A 23453-nucleotide genomic window follows, 5' to 3' on the forward strand; every position below is an offset into this window, starting at 1 on the left:
GATTCATTGTACACATGATTCTGCTTTTTTTTTTTTACTAACTATTCCTTTTATTTTTTTATTTATTTTATTTTTCTTATTGTAAACAAATGGGATACATGTTCTTTCTCTGTTTCTACATAGAGTCAAGGCATACCATTTGTGTAATCATAAATTTACATAGGGTAATGTTGTTTGATTCATTCTGTTATATTTTCCCTTCCCCCCCACCCCTTCCACCCCTCTTTTCCCTCTATATAGTCCTTCCTACCTCCATTCTTGCCACCCTCCTTAACCCTAACCCTAAACCTAACCCTAACCCTAACCCCTCCCTCCCCCCAATATATGTCATCATCCGCTTATCAGCAAGATCATTCTTCCTTTAGTTTTTTGAGATTGGTTTATCTCACTTTGCATGATATTCTCCAATTTCATTCATTTGCCTGCAAATGCCATAATTTTATCATTCTTTATGGTGGACTAATATTCCATTGTATATATACGCCACAGTTTCTTTATCCGTTCATCAATTGAAGGACATCTAGGTTGGTTCCACAATCTGGCTATGGTGAATTGAGCAGCAATGAACATTGATGTGGCTGTATCACTGTAGTATGCTGATTTTAAGTCCTTTGGGTATAGGCCAAGGAATGAGATAGCTGGGTCAAATGGTGGTTCCATTCCAAGCTTTCTGAGGAATCTCCATACTGCTTTCCAGAGTGGCTGCACTAATTTGCAATCCCACCAGCAATGTATGAGTGTACCTTTTTCCCCACATCCTCACCAACAACTATTGTTGCCTGTATTCTTGATAATCGCCATTCTAATTGGGGTGAGATGGAATCTTAGGGTAGTTTTGATTTGCATTTCTCTTATTACTAGAGATACTGAACATTTTTTCATATATCTGTTGATTGCTTGTACATCTTTTGTGAAGTGTCTGTTCATTTTCTTCGCCCATTTGTTGATTGGATTATTTGTATTCTTCGTGTAGAGTTTTTTGAGTTCTTTATAGATTCTGGAAATTAGCACTCTATCTAAAGTCTGGTTGGCAAAGATATTCTCCCACTCTGTAGGCTCTCTCTTCACATTACTGATAGTTTCCTTTGCTGAGAGAAAGCTTTTTAGTTTGAATCTATCTCAGTTGTTGATTCTTGCTTTTATTTCTTGTGCTATGGGAGTCCTGTTAAGGAAGTCTGATCCTAAGCTGACAAGTTGAAGATTTGGACCTCCTTTTTCTTCTATAAGATGCAGGGTCTCTGGTCTGATTCTGATGTCCTTGATCCATTTTGAGTTGAGTTTTGTGCAGGTGAGAGATAGGGGTTTAATTTCATTCTGTTGCATATGGTTTTCCAGTTTTCCCAGCACCATTTGTTGAAGAGGCTATCTTTTCTCCATTGCATATTTTTGGCACCTTTGTCTAGTATGAGAAAATTGTATTTATTTGGGTTTGTGTCCATGTCCTCTATTCTGTACCATTAATCTGTCTGTCTATTTTGGTACCAATACCATGCCGTTTTCGTTACTATTGCTTTGTAGTAGAGTTGAAGATCTGGTATTACAATACCCCTGCTTCACTCTTCCTGCTAAGGATTGCTTTAGCTATTCTGGGTTTCTTATTCTTCCAGATGAATTTCATAATTGCTTGCTCTATTTCTGTAAGGTACGTCATTGGGATTTTAATTGGAATTGCATTGAATCTGTATAGCACTTTAGGTAGTATGGTCATTTTGACAATATTAATTCTGCCTATCCAAGAACATGGGAGATCTTTCCATCTTCTAAGGTTTTCTTTAATTTCTTTCTTTAGTGTTCTGTAGTTCTCATTGTAGAGGTCTTTCACCTCTTTTGTGAGATTGATTCCCAAGTATTTTATATTTTTCGAGGCTATTGTGAATGGGGTAGTTTTCCTAACTTCTCTTTCTGAAGATTCATCACCTATGTATAAAAATGCATTGGATTTATGAGCATTGATCTTGTAACCTGCTACTTTACTGAATTCACTTATGAGTTCTAAAAGTTTTCTGGTGGAATTTCCAGGTTTGTCTAAATATATAATCATGTCATCAGTGAACAGGGATAGTTTGAGTTCTTCTTTTCCTATTTGTATCCCTTTAATTTCTTTGGTTTCTCTAACTGCTCTGGCTAGAGTTTCCAGGACGATGTTGAATAGAAGTGGTGAAAGAGGGCATCCCTGCCTTGTTCCAGTTTTTAGGGAGAATGCTTTCAGTTTTTCACCATTTACAATGATATTGGCCACGGGCTTAGCATAGATGGCCTTTACAATGTTAAGGAATGTTCCCACTATCCCTATTTTTTCTAGTGTTTTGAGCATGAAGGGATGTTGTATTTATCGAATGCTTTTTCTGCATCTATCAAAATAATCATGTGATTCTTAACTTTAACTCTGTTGATATGGTGAATGACATTTCTTGATTTCCGGATATTGAACCAACTTTGCACCCCTGTGATAAAACCCACTTGATCGTGGTGCACTATCTTTTTAATATATTTTTGTATGTGATTTGCTAAAATTTTGTTGAGAATTTTTGCGTCAATGTTCATTAAGGATATTGGTCTGAAATTTTCTTTCCTTGATGTGTCTCTGTCCGGTTTAGGTATAAGGGTAATATTGGCTTCATAGAATGAGTTTGGGAGGGTTCCCTCCTCTTCTATTTCAAGGAATACTTTGAGGAGTATTAGAATGAGCTCTTCTTTAAAGGTTTTGTAGAACTCAGCTGAGAACCCTCTGGTCCCAGACTTTTCTTTGTTGGTAGGCTTTTGATGACCTCTTCTATTTCTTTGCTTGAAATCCACTTATTTAAGTTGTGTATATCCTCCTCGTTCAGTTTAGGTAATTCATATGTCTGTAGAAACTTGTTGATGTCTTCGAGGTTTTCTATTTTGTTGGAATATAGAGTTTCAAAATAGCTTCTAATTATGTTTTGTATTTCACTCGTGTCTGTTGTGATATTTTCTTGTTCATTCCGAATTTTAGTAATTTGAGTTTTCTCCCTCTTTTTCTTCGTTAGTGTGGCTAAGGGCTTATCAATTTTATTTTTTCAAAAAACCAACTATTTTGTTAATTTTTCGATTGTTTCTTTTGTTTCAATTTCGTTGATGTTGGCTCTGATTTTAACTATTTCCTGTCTTCTACTACGTTTGGTGTTGGTCTGCTCTTCTTTTTCTAGGGCTTTGAACTGTAGTGTTAAGTCGTTTATTTGTTAATTTCTACTTCCTTTGTTTAATGCCCCCCATGAAATAAATCTTCCTCTAAGTACTGCTTTCATAGTGTCCCAGAGATTTTGATATGATGTGTCTTTGTTCTCATTTACTTCTAGGAATTTTTTTATTTCCCTCCTGATGTCTTCTGTTATCCATTCATCATATAATAGTGTATAATTTAATCTCCAGGTATTGGAGAAGTTTCTGTTTTTTATCCTGTCATTTATTTCTAATTTTAATCCATTATGATCCGATAGAATACAAGGTAGTATCTCTATCTTCTTGTACCTGCTAACAGTAGCTTTGTGGCATAAAATATGGTCTATTTTAGAGAAGGATCCATGTACTGCTGAGAAGAAAGTGTATTCATTCTTTGTTGGATGGTATATTCTATATATGTCCATTAAGTCTAAATTATTGATTGTGTTATTGAGATCTATGGTTTCTTTATTCAATTTTTGTTTGGAAGATATAGCCAGTGGTGAGAGAGGTGTGTTAAAATCGCCTAGTATTATTGTGTTGTGGTCTATTTGATTTCTGGAATTAAGAAGGATTCGTTTGACATACATGGGTCAGCCAAAGTTCAGAGCATAGATATTTATGATTGTTATGTCGTGATGATTTATGTTTTCCTTAAGCAGTATGTAATGTCCTCCTTTATCCCTTCTGACTAGTTTTGGCTTGAAGTCCACATTATCTGAAATGAGGATGGATACTCCAGCTTTTTTGCTGTGTCCGTGTGCATGGTATGTTTTTCCCCATCCTTTCACCTTTAGTCTATTGGTATCTCTTTCTATGAGATGAGTCTCTTGCAGGCAGCATATTGTTGGATTTTTCTTTTTAATCCAATCTGCCAGTCTATGTCTTTTGATTGATGAATTCAGGCCATTAACATTCAGGGTTATTATTGTGATATGATTTGTATTCCTGGTCATTTGGCTCTTTTTTTTTTTTTTTTTTGACACGACTTGATTTCTCCTTTATTTGGTTGTTCCTTTAGGCTAGTTCCTCCCGTTGCTGATTTGCATCATTGTTTTTCATCTCTTCCTCATGAAATATTTTGCTGAGAATGTTCTGTAATGCCGGCTTTCTTTTTGTAAATTCTTTTAGCTTCCGTTTATCATGGAAGGATTTTATTTCATCGTCAAATCTGAAAGTACGTTTTGCTGGGTATAAGATTCTTGGTTGACATCCGTTTTCTTTCAGGGCTTGGTAAATGTTGTTCCAGGCCCTTCTAGCTTTTAGGGTCTGGATTGAAAAATCTGCTGATATTCTTATTGGTTTCCCCCTGAATATAATTTGGTTCTTTTCCCCCGCAGTCTTTAAAATTCTGTCTTTATTTTGTATGTTAGGTATTTCCATTATAATGTGCCTTGGTGTGGGTCTGTTGTAATTTTGTGTATTTGGAGTCCTATAGGCCTCTTGTACTTGATTTTCCATTTCATTCTTCAGATTTGGAAAATTTTCTGATATTATTTTATTGAATAGATTGTTCATTCCTTTGGTTTGTTTCTCTAAGCCTTCCTCTATCCCAATAACTCTTAAATTTGGCCTTTTCATGATATCCCATAATTCTTGTAGATTCTGTTCATGATTTCTTAGCATCTTCTCTGTTTGGTCAACTTTGTTTTCAAGGTTAAATATTTTTTCTTCAATGTCTGAGGTTCTGTCTTCCAGGTGTTCTATCCTATTGGTTATGCTTTCTATGGAGTTTTTAACTTGGTTTCTTGTTTCCTTCATTTCAACGATTTCTGTTTGTTTGGTTTTTTTTTCAGTATCTCTAACTCTTTATTGAAATGATCTCTTGCTTCCTGTATTTGGTCTTTTAACTGTTGATTGGTGTGGTCATTTAATGCCTGCATTTGCTCTTTCATCTCCTCCTTCGATGCCTGCATTTGCCATTTGCTCTTTCATCTCCTCGTTTGCTTGCCTGATTGTTTTAATTATGTACATTCTGAACTCCCTTTCTGACATTTCTTCTGCTGTGCTGTCATTGGGTTTTATTGATATAGTATCTAGGTTTGTTTGGAACATTTTCTTCCCTTGTTTTCTCATATTGGTCTGATATCAGTGGGACTCTGAGATATTGCAGATTTCCTCTATTGGCTTATAGTGTCCCTGTAGATTTCCAGTATATCACCTCCCAGCCTTCAGTAGCCTGAAGTCTTGGAGGAACTTGAAAATGCAGTGCTTCTGAAGAAAGCTGCCCCTAGCCCGATACTTGGTCCAGGGCTGGGGTCTGGCTCTGTGCGGAAAGGCTCTTATTGAGCAGGTCTGTTCCAAGGAGCTGGCTGTAGATCACGTCTGCCACCAGAGGGAGCAGGGCTGCTTGGGGAAGTCTCTGGCTGCCCTGCCCTGATCCCAGAGGCTGCCTGCGGGCCAGAGCTCGCCGCTGGCTCCGGGACTTGGAGCTGGCTCTGTGCATAAAGGCTCTAACTGGGTGGCCTCCTCGGAGAAGCTGGCCATGGAAGAAGCCTGCCGCTGGAGGGTTCAGGGCTGCCTGGGGAAGACTCTAGCTGCCCTTCCCTGCTCTGAGAAGCTGCCCCTGTCCGGGCCTGCTGCCCGGGCCAAGCTTCACCCGGTGGGGGAGACTCACCCCGTGGCTCTATGTTAGTCCAAGTCTCTCAATGCCTCCCCTTCTTGAATCCTGGGTTCTGGAGCGACAGGAGATGCAGTCACCCTCTAGTCCACCATCTTGGATCACCCCATGGAAGGACCATTGTCAGTTTTTACTTTGGAAAATCACAATCACGCTATATACCCACAAGTATTTTATACTTGCTATACTCATAATCATAGCTACATTATAAGAATAACACCAACTAGAAAATCATTCATGATCTTTGTGGTAGGATAAGAGGTAAGATGGGAGCAGCCGGCGTGCACACTTCAGCCTGCGCCAGCCTGTGAGAGCGCATCTCTTCTGTGCTCTGAGTTCAGTAGCATCTTGTTGGCAGCTGGAAGTCATCCACCACAATAACAAGTATTTACATCACAGGAATTGTCAAAAACCAGAGTTTCACCACCTATCCACCTGGATCTGGCTAAAACATTTACCAGCACTCCACTGGATAAGCCCCACCTTGGACTATTTCAGAGAGCAGAAAATGGGCAAATAAATGAAGACCTGTTGAGGAAAGATGCCAATTGACAATGAAAAAGATTACTTAGAAAAATTAACCAACATAATAAAAATGGATGTTGTAGGAGAATTTCAAAAACTAACAAAGTGCAGCTCACTAAATGTTAAGAACTTCCTAAGCTTCATAGTTCAGTTGCTAAAAAAATAATTTGAATATTTCAATCCTGACTAAATTATAACTGTTCTATAAAACTACTGATCCAACCATATATAAGTAAGTAGGACGTTGCCACTAGACAACAGCTCACCTTGACCACAGAAACACTACCTTGGTAAAAAATGAATACTTTGTTTCACTGGGGATTTGGAAACCTAGACAAATATATAATACAATGATAATCATCTCTCCAAAACAGTTGGGGAGAGGAGAGAAAGTTATTCTAGGATTCATAGGTATATATTTCTTTGTATAAATGTGCTTGTGTATTAGTCAGCTTTTTCACTGCTTTGACTAAAACACTTGAACAGTTTTAGAAGAGGAAAAGTTTATCTGGAGGCTCACAGTCTCAGATGTATCTGTCCATAGAAGGCCAGCTCCATTCCTTGGGGCTTGAGGTGAGACAGAAGATCATGGTGGAAGAATGTGGCAGAAGGAAGCAGCCCACACGATGATCAGGAAGCAAAGACTCCACTTACCAGATACAAAATATGGACCTCAATGCCCACCTCCTCTAGCTACTCACTACCCACCTTCAGTTACCACCTAGTTAATCGAATCAGGGGATAATTCACTAATTGGGTTAAGACACTCACCACACAATCATGTCTCCTCTGAACTTTCTTACATGGTTTCACACATGAACTTTTGGGGGACACCTCACACCCAAACCATAACAGTTTGCATATAAGATTTTTATGTTGTATATAGCATTTGAACAGTAAGATGCTAGAAACAAAATTTCATCAATAATAAAAAGGACATCATAAAGAAGAAAAACAAGCTTAAGTCACATATCAGAAAATATCACTATTTTTCACTTAAGGTACAACGTTCTCAACCAAATGAGAGTAAAATCTGTAGGAGCAACATGATGCAGGCATAAAAACAGACACACAGAACAACAGAACAGAACCGAGGGCCTAGAAGTAAACCTACAAATCAACAACCAACTCATTTTCAACCAAAGTGCTAAGACCGTGCAGTGCAGAGAAGACCGACTTTTCAGTTCATGTCGCTGGGAAAACCAGGGAATTCATATGCAGAAGACTGAAAGTAGACTCCTAACTTCTCAGCAGTATTTAAAAATATCAATTCCAAAAGGATCAAAGACTAAATGTAAGACCAGAAACTATGAAACTACTAGATGAAAACAGCAGAAATGCTTCAGGACAACATTAACATGAAGAAAATACATGTCAAATTCACAGTGAGACATCGCCTCACTCTAGTATGAATGGTTAGTATCAAAAAGACAACAGCAAGTGCCGACAAGGATGTGGAGTGAAGGGGACCTTCCACACTGTTGGTAGGAGCAGCTGGTGAGCTTGGTTGTCATGGAAACAGTATGAAGGTTCCTCAAACTTCAAAACCAGAACTACCACATGATCCAGCCATCCCCCTACTGGGTATGTATCCAAAGAAAATGAAATCAGTGTGTCACAGAGACCTCTGCACCCCCATGACTGTTGCAGCACTATTCACAATAACCAAGAAAGGGAAACAATCTAAGGATCCATCAGCTGATGAATGGATAAAGGAAATGTGGTAAATACACAATGGAATACCATTTAGCCGTAAAAAGGAGGAAATCCTGGCGTTTGTGACAGCATGATGTAGCTAGAGATTATTAAGCAAAATAAACCAGGCACAGGCAGACAAATACTGTGTGATCTCACAAATACCTGGAACCTAGAATTCTTGCTCTCATAGAAGTGGGAAATAGAATGTTACTTACCATGATTAGGGAGAGTAGGGGGAAGCAGGCATGGAGAAATGTTGATCAAAGGGCACTAAGTCACAATTAAGGTAGGAGCAAGGACTCCTGGTGTGCTCTTGTACAACTTTAAGAACACAAAACAATTATGAACTGTGTATCTGCAAAAGCCAGAAGAATTTTGAATTTTTTTTGCCCTAAAAATATGTTTGAGGAGAGAGATATGTTTATCGAAATATCACAACACCCCATTATGTGTACAACCTTTATGTTTCTATGTATCTATTTGAAAAAATAAATGAATACAGACAAACACTGCCTAAAATTCATTTTCTTCATTTGCACCCTGAAACACAACTTGACCTCCTATAAATTTTCAGAATTTCTGTTATCATAAAAAAGGAAAAAATTACAAACAGCCAATGTCTTGCCTTTTGCACTGGCAGTCTCCTGTCAACTGATTTTATTCATTTCTTCTCTTTCCAGTAAAAGTCAAAGAATAACTAACTGGAGAATGCACATAAATAGGAAGATACTCCCTGCCAAAACAGAAGCCTGCCTGCTATTATGGCTAAAAACAGTGAAATGGATGCTGCTGTTCTTCAGTTGTTTCAACCATCTTTTTCACCACTGTGACTAAAAGACCTGAGCAGCACAATTGTAGAGGAGGAAGTTTATTTGGGGGCTCATGGTTTCATAGGCCTCAGCCCATAGACAGCAGGCTCCGTTTCTCAGAGCTCATGGTGAGGCAGGACATCATAGTGGAAGAGGGTGGCCAAGGGAAGTGGCTCACATGACTATCAGGAAGCAGAGAAAGATCTCTACTTGCCAGTTACAAATATATACCTGAAAGCCAAGCTCCCCAGTGCCCCAGCTCCTCCAGCCACACCCTACCTGCCTTCAGTTACCATTCGATTAATCCTATCAGGTTAATTCACTGATTGGGTTAAGGTTCTCATAAACAAATCATTTCTTCTCTGAACCTTCTTGCATTGTCTCAATGTGAGCTTTTGAGGGACACTTCACATCCAAACCATAATACGATCAAGATGCTACTTCAAAAGTGAAGAGTCTACCCTCCGCTACCAGCATAGACAGACTGCCTGTAGGCATTTCATATCTTGCTTTCATGTCTCATGAGGACACCTAAGCATCCACTTAACTGGTTGCCTCGTTGACAACCTATTTTGCATTTATTCTTATTTACAGGCAGCGGGGAAGCTTGAAATCAAACATATCAGGAGTCACTTGAGAGTGGACTTGGTCGGCACTGAGGTGCATGGAGAATCTGTGCTCTTCAGCCCTCTTGTGGTAGATCTTCCAGTGGGCCTTCAATAGTGTGTTTGTAGAGAAGTTTCAACCACTTTATATTCAAAGGATATCCATTCAGATATTCTAAAGCTAATATAAATGATTTAAGATTATTAATACTGCTGCCACCATCAATGTGCACGTTACTATTCTCAAAACTGCCTTACGCCAAAATATACAAAGTCTTTTTAAATTACGTTAATGCAACAAAAGATGATATTGAACTTAATATGCTTATGCTGTGACCCACTATAACATTTAGAAAACTTACCAATCCATGTAAATGAGTAAATTTTTTGATCTGAATAATTAATATACAACATAGCTATTTAAAATGTATCACCACTAACATAAAAATTATAACTAGAATAATGGGACCTACATAAGGTCCCTTATCAACTATTACTAAACCTACTACCTATCTCTCTTTCAAACTACAGAACATGAATCGTTCAATAAAATTTGCAATTACTCATGTATATTACATACAAATTCTCAGACAAAAAGTATCAAAGTTCCATGTAAAGAGACATTAGACCAAATCTCTATATATTTCAGTCTTTTAATTTATTATGAGAATTAATTTTTCAACAACAAAATGAGAGAGGTGGGCAATACTGTAAAGACCTATCATGTCCACAGTTCTAAGAGAGGTTTATTGAATTCCATAGCTTTATACAAATGTGAAAAGTTTTTCATCAGTATAAGAAACAAGTAGAAAAAAAACCTGTCAACTGATGGATAAATGATCAATTCTCAGGAAGAAAATCTGCACTATTTGCTCCATCAGCCCAGCACCGTCAGACTCAAGCAGTCGAACTGTAACTTTATTCATGGGTGAATGAGCACTGCTTCTTCACAAAGAGAAGACAGATCAGCGTCACATTTGTATTGAGAAATACCAAAATGTAGTATGGGAAATGTTAATTTAACACAAAATCTGCTGTGTGTGTGTATGAGAGAGAGAGACATGGACATTGGAGATTGAAACCAAGGGTCCTCTACCTCTGAGCTGCATCCCCAATCCTTTTTTTTTTTTTTTTTCTGTATTATTGCTTAATTTTAATCTGAGACTATTTACTGTTTTCTGAGGGTGCCTTTCAACTTGTGATCCTCCTGCCTCTGCTTGCCAGGTCATTTAGGATTACAGGTATAAGCCACCATGCCAGGTCAAAATTGCCTTTTTAAAACTCTGTAACTAGAGATATTAAACTCTTCTCTTTATTATTATTTTACCCTTTAACTTTCTTTATGCTTTATTTTTTATTTTTTCATTTTTACAGACTGCATTTTGATTCATTGTACACAAATAGGGTACATTTTTCATTTCTATGGTTATGTACAATATAAATTCATACCATTCATGTAATCATACAAGTACATAGGGTAATGGTGTCTCATTCCACCATTTTTATACCCCCCTCCTCCCTCTCATTTCTCTCTGTGTAATCTAAAGTTCCTCCATTCTTCTGTCACCCCCCAACCCCCATTATATATCATCATCCACTTATCAGGGAAAACATTCGACCTTTGATATTTGGGGATTGGCTTATTTCATTTAGCCTGATATTCACCAATTCCATCGATTTATCTGCAAGTGCCATAATATTATTCTAGGAAAACTTTTAGAATCAAGTAGCACTTCCTGGTAGGAGTCTCAACATAGACTAAGAGGCAAAGAGGTAACCAGAAAAAGAAAGAAAAGGAAGAGAAAGGCAGAGGGGAGCAAGGGAAGAGAGCAAAGAACAAGACTAGAAACGCAATGTTCAATTCACCTTTGAATGTTAAAAAGCTGATTCACCTTTGAAATTCAGTTATTGCTAACAGAGACACAGGATAAAATCAAAAGTGTATAAAGTTGTTTCTGACATCTCATAGGTTTTAGGAAGCAAATATAGCCAATCACATCAATGAGCAATGGCGACACTAGTCAGATTTAGATTTACCTCCTGGCCAAAAGCTGCATAGCTCTATCAAGTATGCTTCCCAAACAATGACCCCCCACCCTTACTCAGATTAAAGTTGATTGAAGTTGCCTATCTTCTCAAATGGGATTATAGGAAGGAAAAGACAAATGCACCATGGATTATCAGAGCTGGGTTAAACTGACCAGGCTATGTTAGCAATGTTACCCAGTGAAATTCTCTAAGGATGGAAACCATTTCTTAATCAACCAAGCATTGGGATGGATTAAGCACTCAATAAATAGTTTAAAAAGTAACTGAATCCTCTTATGTGTAAGGAACGGACCATCCAAGAGAGGTTAGAAATACCATCCAGGTGTGCTAACACCCAGGCCTATGCCCTTACTTCATAATGCAGAAAAGGTCATAATAGAAACACTTTTTCTAGGCAGCGTTACTGAACCTGTCTCCACCTTGAGACTGAAAGTGTCAATTCTGATTTCAGAACGGTGTCCATACTGAACCAAGGATTATGAACCTGCCCTACATCACACTTTAGAATTTGATTGACTGCTGCTCAACGAGTATGACCTCATTGCCACTAAAAATCAGTGTTCATTAACAAATTCAGTCAGTCTCTTTTAAAGGGCTCACTGTGTGCTTGATCCTACCCTATATTGAAAAAATATGAAATTGAATAAAATAAGTTGTGTGCCCTTGAAAGCATCTCACACTAGTGGTTAAAACAAACGTGAAGCAAAATCACTACCACAACACAGTAAGTGTCATAATCATGGTGCTTTGGGAATAGAAAGTACAATCTCTCTTTCTCTCTCCTGGGATTTCAAAGCTGCTGATATCTGACCTGAGTCCTGAAGGTTAAGTCACAGAAGGGAGAGAGGCTTCTAAAAAGAGAATACACAGACATTAACCTTAAAGGCATGTGGCCTCTAATGAGCACCACAGGCAGCTGAATCAGAAGTAAAACCAACCAAGGAGGAAAGAGTGGGACCTGGAAAAACTTACAAACAATGCCTCAGGCAACAGGAAGCCATCAAAGGGCTCAACGTGTGTGGTAGGTAGTATAATCGCACATCCACCAAAAGGAAGGTAAAACCTAACCCCAGAATCTATTAACACATCACCTCACATAGGAAAGTCAGAAATGAGGTTGCTGATCAGATGATCTTCCAATAGGAGATTATCCTGTTACCCAATTAGTCCAATCTAATCTCATGACTCTTAAAAACTAAAACTAAACTGGATGAAGAAGGTAAAAAGAAAGAGCCAAAATATGAGACTCAACCCATTTTACTGATTCTGAAAATGAAGGAAGGTGAAGAAGAGCCAAGGACTCTTGGTGGACTCCAGGTGGACATGAGAAAATGAGGATGTTCAAAAAAGAGCTAGAAAGGAAGTAGGACCCTTATTCCCACAAGGGCAAGAGACTGGGTTCTGCTGACAACCCAAATGAACAGGCAAATACAACTGAATCTCCTAATTCACAATATGGAATGTCCCTCCCTGAATTTGGATCTTCTTTGATTTCTTCCTCATTCTTTGGTACTGTGCAATATTAAAGGCCCATGCCATAAATGGTTAGAACTACACCTGAGTACCTCTTTTGAGCAACTGCAAGTGATGTTGCATGTTTACCTTAATTTTCCACAAGTTCATTGATACCATTCAGAAATAAAATGGATTTTTGTATGTTTATTCTGAATCCCTGAAATCCTACTGAACTTACTAATAAGTTCTAGGAATTCTTGGAAGCTTTTAATTTTTTTTTTCCTGTGTAAAATTATGTCATATTCAAATGGGGACTTCTTTCTTCCTGCCTTTGCAATTTGTAGGCCTTTCATTTCCTGTTCTTGCCTTCATGCTCTGACTACAACTTCCAGCACTGGTGAATAAAGGTGTTGAGAGTAGGCACTCTTATCTTGATCATCTTTTCACCATCAAGTATAATATTAGCTCTGCCAGTTTGGTTGGTCTCTATCAAGTTAAGCCCCCTGTGTATGACTTCCTAAGGCAGCCACAACCAGGTAGCACAAAGTCAGTGGTTTAAAAAGCACACACATTCTCTTTATTCTTCTGGGAAATATATGTCCAAAATCATGATGGTCATCAAGGTCATTCTCCCACTAAGACTGCTTCCTAGCTTCTGGTGAAGGTCTCAACTCTGGGTATTCCTGTGCATCAGTCACCACAAGGGACATCATCTCTACTCTCCTCATGAGGAGGTCTTCTTGGAGATTTTCAAATCAGGAACTTAATTGTCTTAATGGTCACTGGATCACGCAAATGCTCATGTTCTTCTGCTAGTTCATGCTTTACCCAAAATTGACCTGTTTCATCTAAACTGTGTAGACTGTGTGTTTAAGTTTGTTCAGTTGCGCTAATCATTTTCTGTAACTCTCATGTTTTCCTCGAGGTTGCATACTTCATTTAAAAAAAAAAATACAGGTTTATTTCGCTTTCACTGTATAAATAAGACCAGTTCTATTCAAAGTTTGTGAAGATGAACGTCATACCTGGATTAATCGACCACTGATAACCTCCTGTCAGGTGGGACCTGCACAGACCACAGCCACCATCCCCACTTGACTGCATTTGGGCTCAGCAGGCAAGAAGAGGCCACAGGAGGTTGTGGAGCAAGGAGGCCCTGGGGAGAATGGGCATCTGCGACCTAAAGTGGAAAAGTGAGTGCAGGTTGCAAGGATGGATCCCATGGTCTGGGCGCTAGTTGATGTAAGGCCTCAGCGTGAAGGAGCTCAGCATCCACATATTTAAATAATTTAAATAATTAAGTGAAACAGCCCTTCCTTCTTACCTAGAGAGCGGGAGCTACACTGCCCGCACAGGGAAGGCCAACATCTGTTTCTAGGAGCCACAGGGAGAGCACCTGCCTGACAAGTGCCAGCCTGGCCCAGTGGCAGGCCTTGAGGAAAATTCCAGCTAGGACACCCTGTCTTTCTGCTCCTGAGAACACAAAAGGCAAAAAGCCATTCCTCCTCTACACTCCTCCCTCCATCCTCCAGGACCCCTGCACGCCTCTGTGACTGTCCCCATGTGGGCCTGGAGTTGTCCACCTGGGCCTGGGGCCCTCCTCAGGCACACTCCTCCATGATCCTCACTGGGCCTCTCCTGCTTCCCAGAACCTCCTGCACACTGTACGCTTTCAGGCAGCCATTAGGCAATCCCTTCCCTAGGGCAAGGTTGGACCAGAAAATGGCCATTTCCAGGCTGCACACCATGTGCCTCTGCCTCACGCTGGGAAGGGGCCTCGCCTTAGGGGGATTCACCACCACTGGGATTTTTTTCTACAATACTAGATGTGAAGCGATTCTCTTTAAAATGCTTCCAAGCATCTGACGATTTCACAGCTGGGGTCCTATCAGAAAATAGCACACTAGTAAAATGACACACGTGACATATATTTCTTAAAGGTCCATTTCTGACCACTGAGGGGAATAGCAGGATGAAGCGGCAGAGCAGCTCTGGGGTGCAGTCCTGGGAGAGATCAGGGAAGGAAGGTGTTAGGAGCCTCCATCCTGGCCAACCCAAGTATTTCTCACTTTTCATTTGTGCACAATTCAATGTATAAACTTCAGCATAAGAGAACCCAAAGCAAAGAGCAGTTCCACATGGGTACACTTTGCTTTTATGTAAACGGCATCCATAAGATGGCTTGTCACCTCCACTCCCCAAACCCATGTTCTCCCTTCTCTGTACCTTCAGCAGGGACCCTGAGGATGATGTGGGTGGTGAGGCAGCATGGCAGGTGGTGAGGCACACAGTCCCTGCCGCAGGCAGGCCCACCCTACACCCTGACCCTCCGCTGCCTTCCCTGCAAACAGGATGAAGGAGATGATCCTAGAACACTCTGGGGCCTTCAATGCCTTCTCAGATGTGATTTCTTCACCAGTTGCCACCCTCCCTTTCCACACAAGTCAGGGAGAGATGTGGTCAAGTCAGGGAGAGATGTGGTCTGGCTGTTTCAAACTCAGTCATGTCTACACTGGTTCTAGGGCAAAATCACTATCCAACTGGGTTAAGGGAAGCAAGTCTCCAAGGCACTAGGTCAAAGCAATTGAGTGCTCGTCTACACTGGCTAGAGGAAAGAGACCCTCTACACCAGCTAAGGCAACTGAGGCCCCATCTACATTGGCTCTAGGTGAGCAAATCTATCTACACTGAACAGGAGAGGGAGGCACAGGGGTCCAGGCCTGGAGAGGACGCCTGGTGGGCTCCAGCCTCCCTTGGAACAGCCTCCCCCCATTTTTTTTTATATCAGTCTTCTTTTTTTAATTGTTGCAACATCAATTTCACTATGCAATTTGAGAGAAATAGATTTATTAAGAAATATCTCTGCCATGCCAGGAGCATGGGAGGAAGGACAGAGAAGAGCGGGACAGGGGAAGTGTCCCAGGGAAAAAAGTCTCATCTGATGTCTCTCCCAGGTGGGGGCACGGGAGACACCAGATGTCCAGGTAGATCCAGATGTGCTCCTGGCTGGACCCCACGTGGAGAAGCCCAAGCCAGTGAGCACACTCAGTCCTGCAGCTGTTTGAGTCCACGTGACCAATGTCCACATAGTGACAACAGCATCCACGGAGCAAAGTGTCCTCTGGCTGGCTGTGTGTTCGTTTGGTCCGTCTGAGGTCTGAATTAGATAGGAACCACCCGGTTTCCAAACTTAGCAGGTCTCTGGTCTCCCTGTGTCTCGGCCTCGTCTTCGCTAACACAGGAGGGTATGCAAGAGCACAGTCGGCGGAGGCAGGCGGCGATCCTCTGCCTCACCCGCTTCCAGCACTTCCTGTGGCCCTGGGGATGGGCTGTGGTGGCATCTTGGGAGACATGGCTGTTGGCTGATATGCAGGGTCCGGGTTTGTCGCACACAGAGTCAGGCTGGGAGGCTAGGCTGGGAGTGGGGGTCTTGTCATGCAGGAAGCGGAGTCTAATGGCAGGCACGCTGGAGCTTCTCTCAACCTTCTGCCCTGACTCTTCGGCCTCCTCAGGTGACTGAGGTTCACAGGGCAAGGGGGAGGTGTGTAGGGCAGGCTCACTCGCCCTCCTCTTTGGGAGGGCAGGGGACACGGAAGGATCCCTGGGGCACGGCTGAGGCACCACCCTGCGCCTCACAGGCTTCATGCAGCCTGTCCCCTGGCTTATCTGCTGCTGCACTAGGAGATACGCAGCCATGGCATCGTCAAACCTCCTCTTGGATAGAGACACCCAGGTAGTGTATGGGTCGAAGCCCATGTCAAAGAGGACCGTCAGTACTGTGGGGTCTGAGAGGCTGGGGAGGGGCTCGTCATGGGAAGATGAGTTCTCCTCACCCTGATTCAGCCAGGGGTCCTCCAAGATGTCCCCTACCGAGAGCCTGCTTTCAGGGTCCTCTGCCAGGATTTTCTTGACCAGTTCTTGTCCTTCAGCAGACACGTGCTGGGGAAATTCCAAGTCGGCATCGGAGATACTAAGCGGGCGGTTGCCTGTCAACACGAAATACAAAATGATACCCAGTTTCCAGACGTCCTCTGCAGGGCCCTCTAGAGAGCCCCAGGACTCGTTCTGCTGCTGCCCAGGCTTGACAACGGTGCTTAAGCCAAAGTCGATGAGTCGGATGTCTCCCTTGGCATCCAGCACAATGTTCTCGGGCTTCAGGTCTCCATGCACGATGCACATCTTGTGGCAGTAGCACACTGCACACGTGATCTGCCTAAATAGTCTCCTGGCCTCCTCTTCCTCCTGCATGCCCCCATCCGGGATGAAGTCAAATAGCGATCCCCTACCTCCATGCTCCATCACCAGGTACACATGTTGGTCGGTTTCAATAAACTGTAAGAGCTGGATCACATTCGGGTGGTTCAGGGTCATCAATGCCCGTTTCTCAGAGCGGGCCAAACTCTTCCACATTCTCTTTTCCAGGACTTTCACCGCCACCTCTGCCCCAGTGAGCAGATGGCGGGCGAGGATCACCTGACTAAATGCCCCATGCCCAATGACCCTCAAGACCTGGTAACGGTCTGTGAAGGCCTCCTCCTGCACCACTACACTAGTCTCTCTACTCTTCCTAGCCATCCTAAGCAGGAACACCCACTAAGGAAGCTAGCTAAAAAAAAAATAACAAACCAAAACAACAAACCAAAAGCAAAAAACAAAACAAAACAAAACAAAAAACCCAAATCAAAGAACCAATCACCAAAGTTCACAGCCACCAACCACCAACCACCAACCACCAAACGCGCTAACTATCTGGGAGTCCGACAGGTCACCACCAAGAGCTTCCTGTACTTATGGACAAAGACCCAGCTGCAGCCACTCAGTTATATACCCAGTGTTGGACATTCCCTCACAATGTCTCCTTGTGAGGTCAGACCAAGAAATGGCCCTGTCATATCTGTCATCACGCCCACTGGCCATCTCCCTTTGGGCCTACAGGACCTCTTCCACTTTTACAATAAGAATAAAAATGGACTCTAGAAGTTATTTCTTCGGTGGGATATGGAAACTGATATGTATTTTTTTTAAATTAAAATTAGTACAGTACTTCCATGGACTTTTCATTTCAAATCTAAAAGTCTGTAATAACTTTGACTTTGAAAGACCTTAGTGAGTCTATGCTCATGGTATTCCACTTCTTTTTCTTTCATCCAACACTGAATATGGGTGTCAAAACGATGGCAGCATCTCACATGGTGATAATCTAACAGAAGACTCTTCCCTAAGATGCTCTAGAGCACAGTATGCACATCTACGGGGTTGAGAGGGAGGAAGGGCTCATCACAATTTCCCCACAAGGGCCTCATCAGATCTCTCACTACAAACCCTGGAGCATAAAACACAGTGGTTTGAAATATTCAAAGTGATAAAGGACAAACCCTAGAAGCCAAGAGTCTTAGAAGCAGTAAAACTATCCAGAGTGGGGAAGAAATGGAGGCATTCTCAGACAATTAGGTCCCGTCATGCTACTGCAATCAAATACCTGAAACTGGGAATTTATCAACAAATTAACTAGTCCCAGTTCTGCAGACTGGCAAATTCAAGGTCAAAGCATACTTTGGTGCTATGCCCCCATATGAAGCAAGGGCAGAAGTGTGGAACTCATTCCCTCAAGAACCACCCCCCCCCCATACCCTTTTCCTTTTTTTTTTTTTTTTTTGTACATACTGGCAACTCAACCCATCAGCCCAGAGCCTCTCACACTTTAAGCAAGTGCTTTGCTACTGAGGTACATCCTCAGCCTTTTTATTGTGAGACAGGTTCTTGCTAAGTCCTCCGGCTGGGCCTGAGCATGTGATTTCTACCTCACTGTCTGGAACAGATAGACTCATGGTCTCTTGTGGCTTTAAAATGAGGTGTTTCCCGAAAGCTGCTGCTTTGGAGTAATGCCCTGAAAGGGTCTCCTTCCCCTCTTCCTACTCCCTTGTTACCATGAAGGGAGCAACTTTCCTCTGTTTGACCCTTGCCCCATGATGTGCTGCCTCACATTGGGCCTAGAGCAATGTTTCTGACCATCTATGGACTGACACCTCTGAAATCAGGAGCTCCAAATAAAGTTGTTCTTGTTGGGTGTTGTGGTTACAGCACCAAAGAAATCTAACTGAAGAAGAAATAGGTACCAAGAACTTGATTCCATTTACCCAGGCCCGAGACTCTCTGAGGATGCACTTTAAAACAAGGGACTAACCAATCCTGTAGAGGAAATTTCAGGACAGTGCAGCATGGATATTATGGTAACTTCTAGGCTCATTTACTCTGAGAATGGGAGAGGTAAACAGAGCTAAAGGATTTTTAAAACTTGTAAGTTGTACAGACTTTGGGAAAGTGAGGAGGTGACTGTGACCATTTGCTCTTGGTGAAGCTGTAATTCCTTCCTAAGATGTTTCTTCTTATGTCTGTTGTAGCCGCAATCTGCTAGTTTCTGCTTCTGGAATTATTCTTGCTCAGCAGCTGTGGTAGGAACCAGGGCTACCTGGAGAAATCAAGGCTCCTTGCTTGAGAAAATCTGGAAATTGAGAGATCTGTACTGTATAAAAGATACCGAGAACAACGGGCGGTACTCAGCCTTTGGGAAAGACTCTGTTGAACCCACCCCGATGCTGAAGAAACCCACCCTTCTACATCTCCAAGTGCCACTTGTCTCTCTCAGTGCCATCATGTTCCATATTTTGCACAGTATTGGTTGGGGGACATGAGTACTTGGTGTCTGCAAGGCCGTTCTTACCCCGGAAATCCACTCGCGATGCAGATGACACCAGCTCTCCCTCACACTAGGTCAGCTCTGATCCACACACTTCACATTCACAACTCATTTCATTTTCACAATCACCTCACGTGGCAGGTGCTATTATTTCCCCCATTTTATACACGAGGAAACTGAGACACCAATGGTTAAATGTGCACATAGTCATATGACCAGTGTGTACAAGAACCTGGATTAAAATCCAAGTGTTCTGAACCCTCAGGTTCCCCACCCCACCCTCCAGCTCCTCACGTCTAAACACAGTCACAGCAGCATTATGACAACAAGGACAACTGGGCTTAACAGGAAGCCACTCATGGTACAGTACGGAACTTTGAAATGATCAAAAAGGCAGGAAAAAACGAACTTTTCCTTTTAATAAAGTGACATGCTGTCCTTATGAGAATAAACAAACTCTGGTCAATTTGTGAGGTAAAATATTACTCAGTTAAACCTGGTTCCTTTAACTAGTTCCTTTAACTCTGTGGTTCCAATGAGGAAGTCAATGTATGTTGAATAATACAAATGCTTTATGGCTTGAATGGGTTATTCACATGACTGTATATATCTGTCCAACTTCATTAAATAAATTTAAATGTTACATTTCATGGTATGTAAGTTTTAGTTCCATATAGATGAACTATGTTTAATTTTTTTTTTTTTTTTTTTTGTGGTGCCAGGGAGTGAACCTATTGAACCCAGGGCATTATGCATGTGAGGCAAGCGCTCCACCAACTGGACTATATCCCCAGTCCTCTTTTTAAATTTCTGTATGTGGGTCCTTAAAAAAAAATCACACCATCTCCAGAACCAACTTTCTAAAGACCTAAACAGTAGTCCCTGTTAAAAATGCTTCTGAGACAGTGAAACAGAGGTACAGTGTCCAGGGAAGAGTGTGGCTGAAGTGCCACACAAAAACTGCATCTCTGCCAAAATGGCAGCCTGAATATGACATCCTTTGAATGTCACTCTAAAGTAAGAACATAAAGACTGCTTAAAACCAACAATTAAGGAATCATCTTAAAGACATGAACTCACAAGGACAGAAAGGATGGTGTATTGTTAGGAGTAATGACACGTTAACTCAGGCTGACTCCTTACTCCCTGGCGAGTGAGCAAGATCAAGGCCTTAAAGGCGGTTTCAAAAGTTAATGATGATAAATCTGCCCCGTCAGGGATTGGTTAACAACAGTTCCGCTAACGTGATCAGCTGTGCTTGCCATATAGTCCTATGGGACTCTCGCCTACATGCCCCCATGCCTTGCTGACCTTTAAGCTGATTGGTTCCCGCCTAGCCCCCACCCTACCTAAAAGCTGTGTGACTTCCTCAATAAACGAGTTCCTGCTGTGACTGGTCTCCCTGATGTATCTGATTGTCCTCCACCACTCAGGACTGGAAGAACCTAACTAAAGCTGTCCTTCCTGGTCCTTTATATCTAAAGTGGTGTGCCTTTTTTAATGAAGAATGTCATGCTCAGGCTGAATGGAACCAGACCCCTAACCCTCCCGTCCTGGTTACTTATGGGATGCTCTAGGGGTCCAGTGACCAATTCTCTACTGGCCTCTTACAGGCTGCCATCCCGGCCCCATATCAAGAACAAGTAAGAGCCCTAGGGTTAGCGGCATGGAAAAAGCTGGAGGAGGGCCCCTCAGAACCCCATCACAGGGATTACCCAGGAGGCAACTGAGGACCTAGGAACCTTCAGAGAAAAGGTAGAAAGAAGCCTTCAGAGAAAATTTCCTCTGGGGCCCCTAAGAGATCAATTTGTTAAAATGCTAGTTTGGGAAGGAATGACTACCAATCACAAATTGGCCTGTGCAGGGATGAAAGATTGCTCCATGGGAAGGTGGATTGTGGCTACCAAAGATATTGGCACACAGCTTCCGTGAGCAAGTGGGCAGATGGAAAGGGATTTCTTATCTTCAAGTCTCTTCTTTCTTGCGCTTCTATGCTCTTCCTGCAAACTTGAAGGCCTCCTTCTTCTCCCCCTCTTAATCCCTCCTCCTCCTCCAACTTCAACTCAGCTGTTTCTGCTTCCATTCCCTGGAGATAACGTTTATATTGATTACTAAGGAGGAAAAAATGGCTAAAATGCCCTAGGCACAAAGTTTCTGCTAAAACCTGTGGACTCCTTCCAGATCTCAGTCAAGGTTTACATTGAGATGTAAATAGAGGAAGACTGAAGACTCAGTAGGACACCAGTCTCAAACCCAAAAAAACAAAAAGAGCAAAAAGAATCTTAACTCCAGCAAAGTAAATTTTATGGTTCTTTACTAAAGTAATTAATGGCCGTATCATTTTTCCAGGACTCTTGTTTTTTTTGAATTCTACATTTTTTTTTGAGCTCATGACTTTTTGATCAGTTCTATTTTCTTATTCAACTAGAGTTTTTGAACATCTGTTACATTGCAATGGAGATTCACCTATAAAGTTACAAGGCCTTTGATTTTGTGTTATTTGTATGTTGTGCTGTCTGATGTCATGTTTTGTCTGTATCAAAACCGAGCACTCCTAAAATGAAAATTTAAAAATGGATCCAAATACCTTTAAGTCACGTGATTTAAAAAGGTTTAATTCAAATTGGGTAAACTAATAAAAGTAAAATGTCTTTGAAAATAACTTGCAAGTCTCTAGATGGTCAAACTAATAAAATGTTGATGTTAATAAAATGTCTCACATCAATTTTTCTAGGACTTTCCTTCAACAAGAAAAAGATGGCAAATACTGTTCAGGACACTTGTCTAATATCTTGAATAAAAACAAGGTTACTAAGAGTTATGTCCTAACAAGTACAATTCTATATGCAAAGGGTTCCAAAAGTTTCAACTGTGTTTCAATTAGAGTACTATAAGTAACAAAATATTTAATCTTATTAAAATGGAGTAATTTATATAAATTAAGAAATTTCTTAAGAGTTGTTTCAGAATGTGAACAAAAAGGTCAACACATAGGAAAGAAAAAATAAAAGGTACTAGATATGGAAATATATTTAGTGAAGAAAAAAATGTTTCTGGGTAAGAAAGTGCTTATGTGATAAAATACTTGAGGGTCTAAATAAGTGCTAAGAAAGTCTGTAAAGGGCAAGTTTCAATAAATTTGCATGTAACTAAGTTGGTTGTATGTATGTGACACAGTTAAAGCTATTTAAGGTTTTTCCTAAGGTGAAATACTAATGTTCTAATATAAACCAAATTTAATCTATATGGTAAAATGAAGGATTTCTTAGAAACACTAATTTACTCTTAGCTTTGTGTCTGTTGGGTTTTATTCGTTAAAACAATCAGTCTTGAGGGTTGAGGTTTGTGCAGTTATGGTTGGACAGCTGTTGGAGTATTGTGCTATGTTAGAGTCTAAATTTTTCTTTAAAAACTAAATTTAGTAATGTAGGAGTGTCAAGGTAATTGTGAAATGGTCACTATTTGTATGTTGAATGTGTTCCAGGTATACAAGTGTTTAAAACAGGAAATTTATCAAGCTGCTATTCTCCAAACTAAACTTGTTTGTAATGGTAATTTTAAACTTATAAAGAGTAAATTTTATTGGGGATTTATTTCTATCATTTAATGTTCTATTATAGGACCTGTTATCAATAGGGTATATGTAAAATTTGTTACTTTTTACACTGAGATAAAAATTTTAAGTGTAAATGTATTTCTAAAAGTTAGAGCCTGATTTATTTAAAGGTTAAGCATGAAAACATTTTGCCACTTTGCCACACAAAAGGAAAGTTAAAAGCTCTCTCAGCCTTTCTTTAATTCATGTTTTAGAT

At 41.0% G+C, this 23453-nt stretch overlaps 1 protein-coding gene across 1 annotated transcript; it reads right to left on the reverse strand.

Annotated features, from left to right (window-relative positions):
- Positions 1-16106: 16106 nt before the first annotated feature.
- Positions 16107-17519, reverse strand: LOC124985563 (putative sperm motility kinase W). The gene has a single exon (XM_047554295.1). The coding sequence runs from the start codon at positions 17517-17519 to the stop codon at positions 16107-16109; it is 1413 nt and encodes a 470-aa protein (XP_047410251.1).
- Between the last annotated feature and the right edge of the window lie 5934 nt (positions 17520-23453).

Source organism: Sciurus carolinensis, chromosome 5, assembly GCF_902686445.1.
Source record: "Sciurus carolinensis chromosome 5, mSciCar1.2, whole genome shotgun sequence".
NCBI lineage: Eukaryota > Metazoa > Chordata > Mammalia > Rodentia > Sciuridae > Sciurus > Sciurus carolinensis.

Excerpts from the sequence above, each read along its gene's own strand:
- LOC124985563 (XM_047554295.1), bottom strand. The coding sequence starts at position 17,519 with ATGGCTAGGAAGAGTAGAGAGACTAGTGTAGTGGTGCAGGAGGAGGCC.